Source organism: Dipodomys merriami, unplaced genomic scaffold (assembly GCF_024711535.1).
Source record: "Dipodomys merriami isolate MVZ:Mamm:240054 unplaced genomic scaffold, mDipMer1.0.p SCAF_5, whole genome shotgun sequence".
Classification (NCBI taxonomy): Eukaryota; Metazoa; Chordata; class Mammalia; order Rodentia; family Heteromyidae; genus Dipodomys; species Dipodomys merriami.
In genome coordinates this window covers 11,326,903-11,342,656 of record NW_027206068.1, presented here as the reverse complement: position 1 = coordinate 11,342,656, position 15,754 = coordinate 11,326,903, and the positions used below count along the sequence as shown (strand labels likewise).

At 44.1% G+C, this 15,754-nt stretch overlaps 1 protein-coding gene and 1 long non-coding RNA gene across 5 annotated transcripts in view; one reads left to right on the top strand and one right to left on the bottom strand.

Moving 5' to 3' along the window:
• Positions 1-15,754, top strand: part of LOC138809497 (uncharacterized) — a 208,163-nt gene that overhangs the window by 11,314 nt on the left and 181,095 nt on the right. The window lies entirely within an intron of this gene.
• On the bottom strand, positions 10,998-13,875 carry Cycs (cytochrome c, somatic). Its single transcript, XM_069996067.1, has 3 exons — positions 13,768-13,875; positions 12,061-12,237; positions 10,998-11,969 (listed from the first exon to the last, which is right to left on the bottom strand). The coding sequence occupies exons 2-3, from the start codon at positions 12,227-12,229 to the stop codon at positions 11,821-11,823; spliced, it is 318 nt and encodes a 105-aa protein (XP_069852168.1). The 5' UTR covers positions 12,230-12,237; positions 13,768-13,875; the 3' UTR covers positions 10,998-11,820.

Below are 15,754 nucleotides of genomic sequence, written 5' to 3'. Positions count from 1 at the left end.
TAATAATTAATAGCGCATACTCCACTCTCCCTGCTCAAGATTGTTGAGTGTTAAATGAGAACACCTGGCATCTATCTAACTGGAGAGCAAATTATCAAAGCTTTAAAAAAAAGTTGCCATTATTCTTTTAGATAAGGATATTTGACTTTGTTTAGCAAGATAGTTACACATTGATTACTCTCTAGTCCATAGCAGAGAATTGGGGGTTGTGGCATGTCTGTCTCTCTCTCTCTGTCTCTGTCTGTCTGTCTGTCTCTCTCTCTCTTTCCAGGGTTCTCAACTTTGGCATTATTTACTGTTGGTGTCTTGAGCCAGATAATTTGTTAAAGGGTTGTACTGTGTACTGGGGAACCATTAGCATCTACTCAATAATTCCCTTGTGAAATCTAGGTGCCAGCTAGTAGCACTCCTCTAACAGTAGTGACACAACCAAAAGTGTCTTCAGACATTGCCAAATACCCTAGTCCAGTTTACTCCAGCTGAGAACTGCTGTTCCATGGTGAATAGTACAGATAGAAAACCATGTTGAAGCCAGGCACCGGTGGCTCACGCCTGTAATCCTAGCTACTCAGGAGGCTGAGATCTGAGGATCGAGGTTCAAAGCCAGCCTGGGAAGGAAAGTCCTCCAGACTCTTATCTCCAATAAACCAATAGAAAACTGGAAGTGGTGCTGTGGCTCAAGCAGTAGACCACTGGCCTTGAGCTGAAGAATGCAGGGACGATCTATGTGAAGTCTTTTGAGGAACCTCCATACTGCTTTCCAAAGTGGTTGAACAAGTTTACATTCCCACCAACAATGAAGTAAGGTTCCTTTCTGTCCACATCCCCTCCAGCATCTGTTGTTGTTAGAGTTCTTGATTTTTGCTGTTCTAACTGGAGTGAGGTGATATCTCAATGTTGTTTTGATTTGCATTTCTTTTATGGCTAGGGATGTTGAACATTTCTTCATGTGTCTATTGGCCATCCTTCTTTCTTCTTCAGAGAAGCTTCTCTTTAAGTCTTTCGCCCACTTATTTATTGGGCAGTTGTTTCTTTGAGGATTTGTTGTTGAGTGGTTTAATTTTTTGAGTTCCAAGTATATTTTAGATATGAGACCCTTGTCCGTTGTATGGCTAGTAAAGATCTTCTCCCAATCGGTGGGCTTTCTATTGATCTTGCTAGCTATGTCATTTGCCCTGCAGAAGCTCTGCAACTTTATGCAATCCCATTTGTCCAACCTTTCTTTGATTTGTTGTGCTTCCGGGTCTCTATTCAGAAAATTTCGGCCTGAGCCAAGGAGACCTAGGGTTTCTCCTATTCCATCCTGTAATGTTTTCAGAGTGTCTGCTTTGAGTTCAAGGTCTTTGATCCATTTGGAGTTGATTCTGGTGCAGGGTGATATATAAGGATCTAGCTTTAGTTTTCTACATGTGGTTAACCAATTTTGCCAGCACTATTTACTGAAGAGGCTGTCTTTCTTCCATTCTATTGTTTTAGCTCCCTTATCGAAGATTAGATGGCTATAGGTCTGTAGGTTCATTTCTGGGTTTTCAATTCTATTCCATTGGTCCTGAGGTCTGTTCTTATGCCAATACCAAGCTGTTTTGATTAAAAGACTTCACATAGATCTCCCCTATGATCCAGCAATCCCACTTTTGGGCATTTACCCAAATGTTTACAAACAAGACCACACTAAAGCTACCGGCACAACTATGTTTATTACAGCATTATTTACCATAGCTAAGATATGGAACCAACCCAGATGCCCCTCAGTAGATGAATGGATCAAGAAAATGTGGTATATATACACAATGGAATTCTATGCCTCCATCAGAAAGAATGACATTTCCCCATTTGTTAGGAAATGGAAAGGTTTGGAAAAAATTATATTAAGTGAAGTAAGCCAGGCCCAAAGAAACATAGGTCCCATGGTTTCCCTTATTTGCAATATCTAGTATAGGTATGAGTCAAGCGGAAAAGGTCAGATAATGTGATGTTAGGAAAATGAACCCTTAGATATGTATTTTAATGTTTTCGTTTCTTTCATGCATGTGTTTCTAACGCATTTATAAGATTATTTCTTTGTTGCTTTGTATGTCCCTCCCCCACAGTGTAACCCCTGCTTTCACTATATTTGATGTCAGTATAACATGTGGAGGAGATGGGGACAAACAAGTCGTTTAAGGATTCAGGTGGACCTGTTGCAACAATGAGAAGTACAAAATGTCATGTCAAAACCAGCTTTACAATGTTGGTGTGTGGGGGGGTATGATTGGGTGGGGGGGAGGGGGGTGGCTGGGAAGGGAGGTGAAAGGTAAACAAAGGAGGAGGCTGCAATGCTTGGTAAGAAATGTATGCATTATCCTGCCCATGTAATTGTAACCCCTCTGTACAGTATGTTCTCAAATAAAATAAAATAAAATTTTAAATTAAAAAAAAAATGCAGGGACGGCGCCCTGGCCCAGAGTTCAAGCCCCACGACTGACTGACCAAAAAAAAGACAGAAAAGAAAACCATGCTAACAGGATTAAATTAGGAATTGATTTTTTAAAATAATTTTTATTGAGATTAAGTGATTACAGAAGTTTCACAAATTTCACAGTATTGTGGGATAATGATACTTAGTTAAAGTCAGACACATTCCAACCTTCACAAGGCAAATTGTCATTTTCAGGGTCTTTGTGAATTTGACAATACAACTATTTCTTCCACATTGGGTGATAGGTACATTTATTTCCTCCTGCTTAGTGTAAGCTGTTCCCTCTTTCCCTCTCATTCCCTCCTTCCCGTTGCTACCCTTCAGTTGCTTAGTTTGTTTTCATCAATGTAGGAATTGATTTTAAAAGTAGTTAATATCTAAAACCCAAAACACCCAGTGTTGAGTGAAAGATAAGGGGGTAGAAGAGTCATAGGATATATTGTAATGGCAACACAGACCAGCTTAGATCAAGATATACAAAAGGTCAAGTGGGCTGATGTCAACTTGTGAGCAGGTGGGAAATTCCTTTTTCTTTCTCTTTCTCTCTTCCTCTCATCCTTCTTTCTTCCTTCCTCCCTCCCTCATCTTTTTCTTTCTCTTTCTTTCTTTCCTTTTTCCTTCCTTTCTTTCTTTCCTGCCTTTCTTTCCTGCCTTTCTTTCCCTTCCTTCCTTCCTTCCTTCCTTCCTCTCTCTCTTCCTTTCTTTTTCTCTCCCTCTCTTCTCTCTCTTTCTTTTCTTTCCTGCCTGCCTTTCTTTCCTTCTTTCTTGCCTTTCTTTCTTTCTTTCCTGCCTTTCTTTCTTCCTTTCTTTCTATCTGTCTTTCTTTTTGTCTGTCTTTCTTACTGTTGGTCATGGGACTTAAACTCAGGGCCTGAACACTATCCCTGAGCTCTTTTTTTCTCAAAGCTAGCATGCTACCACTTTGAGCCACAGCTCCACTTCCAGTTTTCTGGTGGTTCATTGGAGATAAGAGTCTCGGACTTGGGCTGGGAAGGTGGCTCAGTGGTAGAGCGCTTGCCTTGCATGCTTGAGGCCCTGGGTTCGATTCCTCAGCACCACATAAGCAAAAAGAAAAAAAAGCCGGAAGTGGCACTGTGGCTCAAGTGGTAGAGCGCTAGCCTTGAGCTGAAGAGCTGAGGGACAGTGCCCAGGCCCAGAGTTCAGGCCCCACGACCGGACCCAAAAAAAAACCAAAAAACAAAAAAGAGTCTCGGACTTTTCTGTTCCCACGGGTTTTGAATGAGGATCAGATATCAGATATCAGATATCAGCTTCTTGCGTAGCTAAGATTATAGGCCTCAGCCACTAGAGTGTGGCTGGCAATTCCTTTCTAGTTGTATAGAAATCATGACATTCTGTTACTACCCCTTGTGTATTGTTATTTTTTAAATGCCTGGTGGGCTTCTGTGCTATCAATTCAGATAGCCTCACCTAGTCCACCCCCACCCCAGGAGCAACCCCACAGGGCCATATTCCAGCAAAATGGACTTTGAAAGGAACATAGTTACTAGAGAGGGGTAATTGTGTCTACTTCAATATGACTAATTTCCATTTTGTGTGATTTACTAACAAAGATAGGAACTAGAAGATCAGGTTTGAGGGGAAAGTAAATTAATTTCATTTGTTGATATAAGTTTTGAGGTGCCTGCATTGATGTTCCATAGCTATTTTAACACGTTACTTTAAACTTTATTCTCTTATGGTTCTGGAGGTCAGAGGTCCAAAATTGGGAGTCTTTTGTAGGCTAAAATCACAGTACCATTAGAGCTGGTTCCTTATGGACAAAAGAGGAATTGGTGGCCCACCTCTTCCAGCCTCTAGAAATTGGTGGCATTCATTGACTTATGGTCACATCAGTCCAATCCGTTTCCTTGGTCACATTGTCTTTTCTGACTCTGTTCTCTCTTCCTTCATTTATAAGGACCTTTTTGTGTGTTTGTGTCAGGACTGGGGCTTGAATTCTGGGCCTCCAGCTCTCTTTTGGCTTGGGATGTTGGTGCCCAGCTATATGGCACTTTGTAATTGCCTAAACTTGAATAGACCAGAATAAATTCCCATCTCAAGATCATAAATATAGCCAAGAACCAGTGGCTCACACCTGTAATCCTAGGTGCTCAGGAAGCTGAAATCTTAGGATTGTGTTTCAAAGTCAGCCTGGGCAGGAAAATCCATGAGACTCTTTTCTCCAATTTACCAGCAAAAAGCTGGAAGTGGAGGTGTGGTTCAAGTGGTAGAACACCAGCCTTGAATGAAAAAGGTAAGAGACAGTATCCAAGCTCTGAGTTCAAGTTCCAGTACTGGCATAGACACATACACAAATAAAGAATCCTTAATTACATTCATAAAGTACCAAGTAGTTTTCAGGGATTAGGGTTCAAGAACTTATTTCAGCTAATCACAGTATGTCTGAGGGATCAAATCAAGATGTCTAAAGGCAATTAAATATATGACTTTTCGAGACAAATTTGGCCTGTAGACATAGATATGAAGTCACTGGCATGTGTACTGCTCAAATCGTGATTTTGACTGTTACCAAGGGAAAAAATATAAACATATGTTGAAATTTTAGGGGACAATATTTTATGAGGAGGAGTGGTATATCAGGATTAAAATGAGATGCATACAACGGATACTAAAGTTACAATGGTTTAAGCAGGAAGTTTCTCAAACTGGTGAAGAAGTATGGCAGTTCACCTATCATCAATATGCATGTCATCACCTTTCCATTCTGCCATCCTTAGAAGTACCACTAATCCAAGATGGCTTCCAGAAAAGCACAACCATCTATCAGGGCATCAGGCAGGAGGGGAGGTGGGGCAAGAGGTAAAGGGGAAGTCTCTTTGCTGAGTCAGATTGTTTTTTTGTTGTTGGTTTTTTTTTGTGTGTCTGGTCGTGGGGCCTGTACTCTGGGCCTGGGCGTTGTCCCTCAGCTCTTCAGCTCAAGGCTAGCGCTCTACCACTTGAGCCACAGCACCACTTCCAGCTTTTTTTCTTTTTGCTTATGTGGTGCTGAGGAATCGAACCCAGGGCCTTAGGCATGCAAGGCAAGCGCTCTACCACTGAGCCACCTTCCCAGCCCTGAGTCAGATTGTTTTAAAGAAGATTTTCTGACTTCCAGTTGACTCACTAGCTATCCTACAGAGGTTGGACAATGTTGTCCTTTTATAGATATATTAGTACTCTGAAAGACACAGCAAGATGCTGTTACTGTGCTAAGTGCTGGTGGCTCATGACCATAGTCCTAGCTACTGAGGAGGCTGAGATCTGAGCATCAAGGTTTGAAGCCAGTCCAGGCAGACAGATGTGAGACTTTATCTCCCACTATCCAGCAAAAGTCAGAAGTGGACATATGGCTCAAGTGATAGAGCAATAATAGCCTTGAGAAAAAAGAAAGTGTGAAGCCTCAGAATACTGGTGCGTGCGTGCGCGCGCACGCGCACACACACACACACACACACACACACACACACACACACACACACAGAGTTAACTTCTGAGTTTTTACTGAGGGCCAGACATGCTAATGTAAAGTGGGCTAATAAAATTATATTAATTAGATATGAATCTAAGGTACACAAAAGTTAGTATGTCTATGATTCCGCTATTCAGTGTCAATAGAGGGCTGAGATTCCTGGGCTGTTTACATCCAAAGTTCACTAATAAAAAAGCATTTAAAGCTGGTTGCCGGTGGCTCATGCCTGTAATCCTAGCTACTCAGGAGGTTGAGATCTGAGGATTGTTGTTCAAAGGCAACCCAGGCAGGAAAGTCTGTGAGACTATCTAATTAATCACAGGAAAAGCTGGAAGTGGTACTGTAGCGCAAGTGGTAGAGTATTGATTGGCCTTGAGCAAAAGACTTGTCATCTCTGGGTCTGGTTGTACTTTACGTGCCCAATTTAGGTGGGAATAGGCACAACTTCATTAAATGTAAGCTGACTAAGAAAAGCTTTCATTTCTAGAACTTACCTATACAGCACATCTGGATTGTTGAAGCATGGCTTGTATGCAAAGTTAGTGCACTGAAAGGAAAGCAGGTGTGTGGCTCTTCTGGCTTCAGTACCAGAGGAATGCAGAAGATAGGAGGTTGGCAAGGGATATGAGGCTAACTGTGCAGGCATTTCTAGCATTTGGTGCTCCTATCAAGATGTCATTGAACATTCTGTACCATCTCTAAATTAGAACAACACTGTTCAAGGTGTAGGGCAGGGACAAAAGCCTTTGTTGTAGTTTGGAACAGACAATTTGTATCCAAAATGGGAAGCAAGGCCATCTGACTTGAGACTCAGGGTGGGGAGAGATAGCTGGAGGAGGACAGTCATCTATGACAACCACAAGACTGGGAAAGGGAGGACAGAGAAAAGGCACGTTTCCCAGGGTTTTTACTGGCTCAGCTGACTCAGAGATGGTGCCCACTGTAGAAATGTGTGATTCTCTCTTGAAGGATCAGTTATGAAAGTTGAGGACACAGATGGCCAGGCTGCTCCCAGGCATTTCACAGAGCAGAAGCCATGAAAGGAAGCTCAGGTGACATAGCATGCAGAAGGTACTGCCGTGATTTAAAAATATAAAACAACCCAAATGATCACAAACAAGACCACACTAACGCTACCAGCACAACTATGTTTAAAGAAACGTCCCATGGTTTCCCTTATTTGCAGTAACTAGTATATGCCTGAGACAAGCAGAAAAGGTCAGATAAGATGATGTTAGGGATGGGCTGGGAAGGTGGCTCAGTGGTAGAGCATGCATGAGGCCCTGGGTTCGATTCTCAGCACCACATAAGCAAAAAGAAAAAAGCTGGAAGTGGTGCTGTGGCTCAAGTGGTAGAGCGCTAGCCTTGAGCTGAAGAGCTGAGGGACAGCGCCCAGGCCGAGTTCAGGCCCCACGACTGGACCACCACCCCCCAAAAAAAAAGATGTTAGGTGAAATGAACCCCAAGATAAGTATTCAAGTGTTTTTTTTTCTTTCTTGCGTTTGTTTCTAACATATTTATAAAATGATTTTTGTGTTGCTTAGTATGTCTCTCCCCCACGGTATAACCCCTGCTTTCATTGTATTTGATGTTGGTATAATTTGTGGAGGGGAAGGGCAAAAACAAACCGTTTAAATAGGGATACAGGTGGACCCACTGCAACAATGAGATGTACAAGTTGTTATGTTGAAAAACGAACTTTACAACTTAGGCTGGGCAGAGGGGGTTGGGTGGAGATGGGAAGGGATGGGAAGGGGAAACAAAGGAGGAGGCAACAATGCTTGATAAGAAATGTACTCAGGCTGGGAAGGTGGCTCAGTGGTAGAGCACTTGCCTTGCATGCTCGAGGCCCTGGGTTCGATTCCTCAGCACCACATAAGAAAAAAAAAAAAAATCTAAAGAAATGTACTCATTACCTTGCCCATGTAATTGTAACCCCTCTGTATGGTATTTTCACAATAAAAAAAAAAAAAACATAACAAAAACTCTAAAGCCTAGATGAGGGAGGCCACAAAATGATGGGGACCTGGATGTTGTTGTTGTTGGGGGGGGAAGGCGGGCTGGTAATTGGGCTTGAACTTAGGGCCTGGGCACACTATATCTTAGCTTTTTCTGCTCAAGGCTGGTGCTCTCCCACTTGAGCCACAACTCCACTTTTTGCTGGTTAGCTGGAAGCAAGGGTCTCTCAGATTTGTCTGCCTGGATGGCCCAGAGCTGCAGCCACACTTCTTCAGGCTGTAATGATGGTTCAGACGTGCAGAAATGATAGCAAGGGCCCATATACATACATGTCAGGAATTTCATCCTTATACAACTGATTAACAGGAAGTGATCATCTGGAGGAGGCCATAATGATGCCTCTGTTGTAGACAGTGTGCAAGAATGGATAGGCTGTACTTGTGATGGTTTCAGAGAAGCCCAGCTTCTATTAGAGAAGTGTGCAAATGATGATCTAGTTTACATGGAGTTCTAGAAGGTACTGTGGAAATACAAGTGTCAGTACACATGATACTACCACTCAGGTAATGAATCCTAGTGACCTTTTGCAGTACTAGGCTTGACCTATAAGAGGAGCAGGACCTCTCCTGCATGCTGTATTAAGTGGTGAAGATGAAGTGTAATGTGAATACACCTATTGGTACAAAGTGATTTGTGTTAAGAAATGCAAATTTGGGGAAATGTTATTCTAACGTATGCATTGAGATTAGTAACTATTTCAGTTACATGTCTATAAAGATTTTTTTTTTTTTTGGGTCCGGTCGTGGGGCCTAAACTCTGGGCCTGGGCGCTGTCCCTCAGCTCTTCAGCTTAAGGCTAGCACTCTACCACTTGAGCCACAGTGCCACTTCCGGCTTTTTTCTTATGTGGTGCTGAGGAATCGAACCCAGGGCCTTGAGCATGCAAGGCAAGTGCTCTACCACTGAGCCACCTTCCCAGCCCCGTGTATAAAGATTTTTATGCTGCTTTGCTCAACACAAATGCAAAAAGAACTTAAAGCAAGAGAGATGAAAAAAATGAGTGATCAAGGGTCTCAAACCTAGATTATCAGTCAATGGATTTGACTCAGGTTACTACTGCCAACCATTGAAGTTAATTTTTTTGCTATGGGAATTTTCAAGTTATTTGATAAAATGTGAAGCTTTCAGTGCTTATCATAATTAGTGGATTTTTTACACCTGTTATTCAAAGACTCTTTTAAGTAGGGACTATTACTATTCGCCAAATGGCAAAGTGAGTTTTTGGTTTTGTACATGTTTGTCAGTACTGAGGCTTGAACTCAGGTCTCATGCTTTAGGTTGGCTTTTTACTTAAGGCTGGTACTTATGAGCAATGCTTCCACTTCCAGTTTTCTGTTGGTTAATTGGAGGTAAGAGTTTATTGGCTACATCTGTGCTGGCAGGCTTCAAACCTCAATTCTCAGATCTGTCTTCAGTGTAGCTCACAGAAAAGAACAACTGGCACATAGCTTAGGGTTGCTATTCAGACAAGCCAAGCAGGGCTGGGAAGGTGGCTCAGTGGTAGAGTGCTTGCCTTGCATGCCTGAGGCCCTGGGTTCAATTCCTAGCACCATACAAGCAAAAAGAAAAAAAGCCGGAAGTGGCGCTGTGGGCTCAAGTGGTAGAGTGCTAGCTGTGAGCTGAAGAGCTGAGGGACAGCGCCCAGGCCCAGAGTTCAGGCCCCATGACCAGACAAAAAAAAGAAAAAGACAGGCCAAGCAGATCTAAACCAAGGACCAAGTGATTTTTTTTTTTTAACATGCCACATAGTAAAGAAAAAAGACTAGGATTGGGTGCTGGTTGCTCATACCTGCTACTCAAGAGGTTGAAATCTGGGGCTCACAGTTCAAAACCAGCCAGGACAAGAAAGTCCATGAGACTCTCACCTCCCAATTATTCACCAAAGAAAGTGAAGGTATGGCTCATGTGGTAGGACTAGCTTTGGGCAAAAAATGTTCAAGGACAGTGCCTAGGCCCTAGTTCAAGCCCCAGCACCAGCCAAAAAACAAACAAAAAACCCCGAACAACAACAAAAGAGTATCTCCAACCAGCAAAAAGCCAGAAGTGGTTTGGCCTAAGTGGCAGCATACTAGCCAAGCAAGAGTTTAAGATCCCAAGTTCAAGCACCAGTACCCAAAAAAAGCAAGACTAGGATTTGTGGACTATACAATTTGTTACAACTACTCAACTTTGTTCTTTCTTTGGTATCAGGAACTTGAGGCTAGGCTGGTCAGCAGCTCATTATATAGCCTTGAGCTTAGGATCATGCTGTTTCAGTCTTAGTGTTGGGATGAATGAATCATAGTGCTTACAGGCTATTGTCTATTAACACACACTGCTCTTACGCATGCTCAGCATATTCTCTACACTATTCAAGAATGTTAAATAAATCTAAGATGTTAAACTCAAGCTAACATACACATTAAATATTCTCAAGTGGAACACAGCTGCATTTCTAGCGAATAGAAGGAGAAAAAAAGTTCATTACTGTGTCTAGGAACAGAAGATTCTAACTAAAATGAGTCAGGGTACCCTGGTTCTGATCTTGGCTGTTCTTTGGTTATATAGTTTAGGTTAACTTCCCCTTTTATCTGTATAATAGATGCACATCAAAGATCTCTTCTAGCTTCAACATCCTGAGACTTTAAAGAGATAGGCTGGCTTAGGGTATGACTAATTTCTTAAATACACCAAAATCGAACCAAAATACTCTGGAACCCAATAATCAGTGTAAACCTAGTGTTATCTGCTTGAATACCACTAAGGAGTACTCTTCCCAACCTTCTCACCATCCCACAAAGACAAGAGTTTCACCAACAGTAACAGATTTGACTTAGTATTCTTTATGTGTCTAAGCACTTCTACACATCCGAAGCTTATTTTGCATAACTCTGGCCAAAAAAACTCATTCTACAAATTAAGTTATAGCCTAGTTCTGGTTGACCTATAAGACCCAAGACCGTTGAATCTAGTCAGGTGACTGAAACACTGCTGCACTGATATTTAGGGTTACTGTAGCTTTTAACAATAAGTTCTGGCATCAGTCATTAAACCAAGCACAACCAAAAGATCATGTAATATTTATCTTTAATTATCTTGTCTTATGGCCACATAATTTACAAATTATCTCCTCTACCTGAAACCTTTTCTCTAAGAAGTTGGCAAAAGCACCACTATCAATCACACACACACAGTAGTTCCACAATTTTGTGTTTCTGAACAGCTGCATTAAGAAAATCCAGAATTATAACTTGGTCTGTCTTAGTAAAGAATTCAAAAATAAAGTCCGTATTGTATCTTATCAGTCACTTTTGAAAGCATCTGTACTTATAGACCAACTATAAAATGTGACAAGTGCTAAATATTCTTTATTTGACATTTATACATAAGCCACACTAAAATGCCTTTCAATAAGTAAAAGGCAGATTTCAGAGAAAGGTAATTCTAATTAAATTGGTGTAGTCAGGACCAAAAATAATATAGACATTGTTCTTCATCTTCAGCCATTACCTTTAACAGGTTAGCTTTGCTTGATTCTGAGACAGTAAAGGGATTTCCTCAGTATTTAATGACGTTCTCATAATTAGCCATATAAATCTGAATATAAAACCAATCTTTAACAGATTTGGAGATGGTATTATTCCCTACCTTGCTGAAAAATTGAACATTAGTAAGTCCAATCATATGACAGAAGGGGGGAAAAAGTGACTATTTTTTTAAAGATCATATTCACTTAGCCACAAGCCAGTTTTACTTAAATCAGGACTGTCCAAAAATATTCTGCCAGCCATTCATGATCTGAAATCTGATATTAGAAATCAATTGAATTATGGTACACATTAAAAAGCCATGAGACATTGTGGTTTTGCAATAAATAACTAAGGCAGTGGCTATTACTCATTTGTAGCTTTTTTGAGGTAAGCTATCAAATCTGCCCTTTCTCCCTTCTTCTTAATGCCAGCGAAGATCATTTTTGTTCCAGGGATGTACTTTTTGGGATTCTCCAAATACTCCATCAGTGTATCCTCTCCCCAGGTGATGCCTAAACACAAAAAGGATGCATTAGTAAGGGTTTTGCACTCCTGGTAACAGTCTGCCATATGCAATTTGTGTTGTACAATTTATTATTGTACCTTTGTTCTTGTTGGCATCTGTGTAAGAGAATCCAGCTGCTTGACCCGTCTTCCGACCAAACAGACCATGGAGATTAGGCCCAGTCTTGTGCTTGCCTCCCTTTTCAACGGTGTGGCACTGGGCACACTTCTGAACAAAAATCTTCTTGCCTTTCTCAACATCACCCATTTTCAATTCTAAAAAAGACCCCAAAGTAATTTTTTTGCCAAGTAACAAATGCAGTGAAAACCTACAGTCACTCAGTATTAGAAGGAATCTCGTTTTACTTGGTACATTTCCATTACTCCTTCATGCTAAAAAACACGATTTAGGAGAAATTCCTTAAAAACAAAAGAAAAAAAAAAGGATTTTTTTTTTTTTTTTGTCGGTCGTGAGGCTTGAACTCTGGGCCTGGGTGCTGTCCCTCAGCTCTTCAGCTCAAGGCGAGCGCTCTACCACTTGAGCTACAGCACCACTTCCGGTTTTCTGGTGGTTTATTTGAGATAGGAGTCTCACGGTCTCTCCTGCCCGGGCTGGCTTTGAACCGCGATCCTCAGATCTCAGCCTCCTGAGTAGCTAGGATTACAGGCGTGAGCCACCAGTGCCCGGCTAAAAAAAGGATCTTTATGTCTACAGGATAGTACAGGAATAGATGTTCAGGCCCAAGTAGGTAAAAGTTGGAACCTGGCTCAATCTTCAGTTTCAAAAGATGAGGTCAAGGTCAAAAAAAGAAAAGGTCACAAACCTAAAGTTGTATTAAAATTATATTAAACCAAAACTACTAAACACCCAACTTTTCAGAAGGCCAATTTATCTGTGCTACAATTTAATGCTCCTTTTCTTCGTATGTAAGACAAGACACATCAATTTGCAAAAAAGACTGGCTGGGGACCAGTGGCTCACCCGGTAGTCCTAGCTACTTAGGAGGCTAAGATCTAAGGATCACAGTTAGAAACCGACCCAGTAAAGTCCACTAAACTCTTTTATGTCTTAAGGACAGAAAGAGAGAGGAGAGAGAGAGAGAGAGAGAGAGAGAGAGAGAGAGAGAGAGAGAGGGGGAGAGGGAGAGGGAGAGGGAGAGGGAGAGGGAGAGGGAGGGAGAGAGAGTCAAGAGTCATAAGTGGAGCTCAAGTGGTACAGCCGCCAGCCTTGTGCAAAAAAGCTTAGGAAGAGCGTCCAGGCCCTGAGTTCAAGCCATAAAACCTGCACGGAAAAATTAGAAAAAAAGAGACCTGCCTGAACAGGTCACCTGTGAAACTCCAGTCATTGAGGGGGACAGGGCCGTCCCCACCCTTCACCTATGAGATCCCCGCGGGATGACCACGAGGTCGCCCATCCATCCCTTTGGAGAAGGCTGCTGGGACCCGTCGATCGAGATGCGTTGGCAGAGGAAAAAGCTGACCGCTTACTCCAGGGGAAGCAGCCTCTCGAGCGCGGGCTCTCCGGGAGGAAGTCTAGCCCGGCGCCTCCGGCAGCGGGAGCACCCGCGTCTTCCTCGGCTCCGCATCCACGCTGCCTCCGGCCCAGCGATCGTACCCGCTCCTAGCGGGGATTCCGCTGCACCCTAGGCCGGACACCCTCACCTCTCCCGCCCCCGGACCCGGCTCGGCTCGGGTGCCGGTCCCGGCCTTGCCTGCCCGCCCGCCACCTCGGCTCGCCCGAGCTACCCGGCACATCTCCCAGGTTTACGTTTCCCACAGTTCTGCCTCTCCACGCCCCAGGCTCACCGCTCTTTCCTCGTTATCACAGCAAGGACAACAGCTCCGCAGGCAGACGTCCCGCGATCTAGCCCAAGGACACGCCGGCCGGCGCCTATGTACCGCTGTCAGTGCAACCGCACTCGCGCTGCCCTCCCACGGCCCGACGTTCGGCCGAACCGGCTGGAACGTGATGACGTAGCACAATCTAATTGGCTCCAGCACCGGCGCCGGCGGGCTGCGCGCTTGTGTGCCTTCTAGCAGGATAGGATGCGCCTCGTGGGTGCCCTTTCTCTGGAGGCCTCGCTTGCCCGGCCCTTAGCGCGACGGGCCCTGGGAAGTTGGACGTCGGGAGCGTGCTTGGGGGATGACGTCACCCTGCGGCCTCCGTGCGCATGCGCACGGGAAGTAGCACGTGCGGCGGTGGTTCGGGTGGATGAAGGGCGTCGCCCGGAGGCACCTGGAAGTCTCTAATCTACCTCCAGTCAGCCTGCGCCCTTTACCCCGGAGCGGCCACAACTTCCGGAGCTGGCCCCACCCGGGCTCCTGAGGGGAACGCCTGCTTCCAGACTCGTGGTTAGACCCGCACTCGTGACCGGGCTCCGGCCCCGCCTGCTTTCCCGGCCGCGTGAAGTCCTCTTCCGGCCGGCGCCTGGTCCCAAGTCCGTGGCGGGCGCGCAGGCGGGCCTCCCGGGCCGGCGTCCCGGCCCTCCCCCGCGAAGATCGGCCGCGGTGTCCCGGCACGGAGGGAGGGCTGGACTCGCCCCGGGGTCCGCGGAGAGCCGGAGGCTTCACGGTCCTTCCGGCCCTCCTAACACGGCGGGCTTGATTCCTACCGCTTCCACTGAAGGCTTCGGAGTCGCCCTTCCTCCTCCCCTGCTCCGTTTCCAGTCGGTGCCTTTACCCCCCTCTCCCCCCACCGCGTGCTTACTACACAGGAAAGATGGGGTGCCGGCACCCCAAAGCAGGCTTTGTTGGGGGGCTTGCCAGGGGGAGGGGGCTGGGCTAACCGTGGCGGGCAGGTGAGGATAAGTAAGGTCAAAGTCGTTTGTTTGCCGGCTTGAATAGAGACCAGCGGGGCCTGCTGATGGGGTTCGGGTGTGCTGGTCCTGGGGCTTGAACTCAGGGCCTGGAGTTCTCCATTTTTTTTTTTTTTTTGGTCAAAAATGGCGTTCTACCATTTGAGCCACACCTCCACTTCCAGCTGTTTGCTGGTTCATTGGAGATAAGAACCTCATGGACTTTGCTTCTCTGGCTGGCTTTTGACCTCCATCCTCTCAGCCTCCTAAGTAGGATTGCAGGCGTGAGGCTCCATCAGCTGCCTGAAATTGTTTTAGAAGCGGGAAGGGAGTAAGAGCGTGGTATAGAGGGTGAAGTTGATTAGGATATATTGTATACATGCGTGGAAATGTCACAACCCCCCTTGTACACAAATAAAAATAATACAATAATTATAGTAGGATATAATGACAAGAATATATCATATATATATATATATATATGCAACATTGTAGGCTTCATTGCATAGTATGTAATCCACTGTTGTTGAATTTGTGTATGTGACACCCACACTCATGGAGATTTTTTTTGCTTGTTTTGAACCAAGTCCTGATTCCAAGTTCTTTGTTTCATACCACACACAACTATCATAGTCTTACTGTAGAATAGCAGAAATCATGACAGTTAGGACCTTTTATGGCTTTTGGAGTTTAAGATACTGAGTATTTAAGTGTGTGTCTTAATGAGGTTCCTTTGACAAACTATCCCGTTTTTTTCTTAAATAAAAATCTGAACAGAAAAAAAAAATAAACCTTGCAAATTTAGTGTGTTTTCAAAGGGCCACGTCCTGATACTGCTATCCATACTCAAAAGACAATGTACTTCTTCCTTAATTATGGCCTGGTGCATGCTTGTACTCCCAGCTACTCCAGAGGCAGAAGTTGGGAGGATCATAATTTAATCACATAGTTAGACCTGTCTCAACAAATAGGCCAAGCATGAGGGTAGATGCACACTT

Excerpts from the sequence above, each read along its gene's own strand:
- Cycs (XM_069996067.1), bottom strand. The coding sequence starts at position 12,229 with ATGGGTGATGTTGAGAAAGGCAAGAAGATTTTTGTTCAGAAGTGTGCC. Across the intron at positions 11,970-12,060 it reads AGATGCCAACAAGAACAAAG|GCATCACCTGGGGAGAGGAT; the intron begins GTACAATAATAA and ends TTTTGTGTTTAG.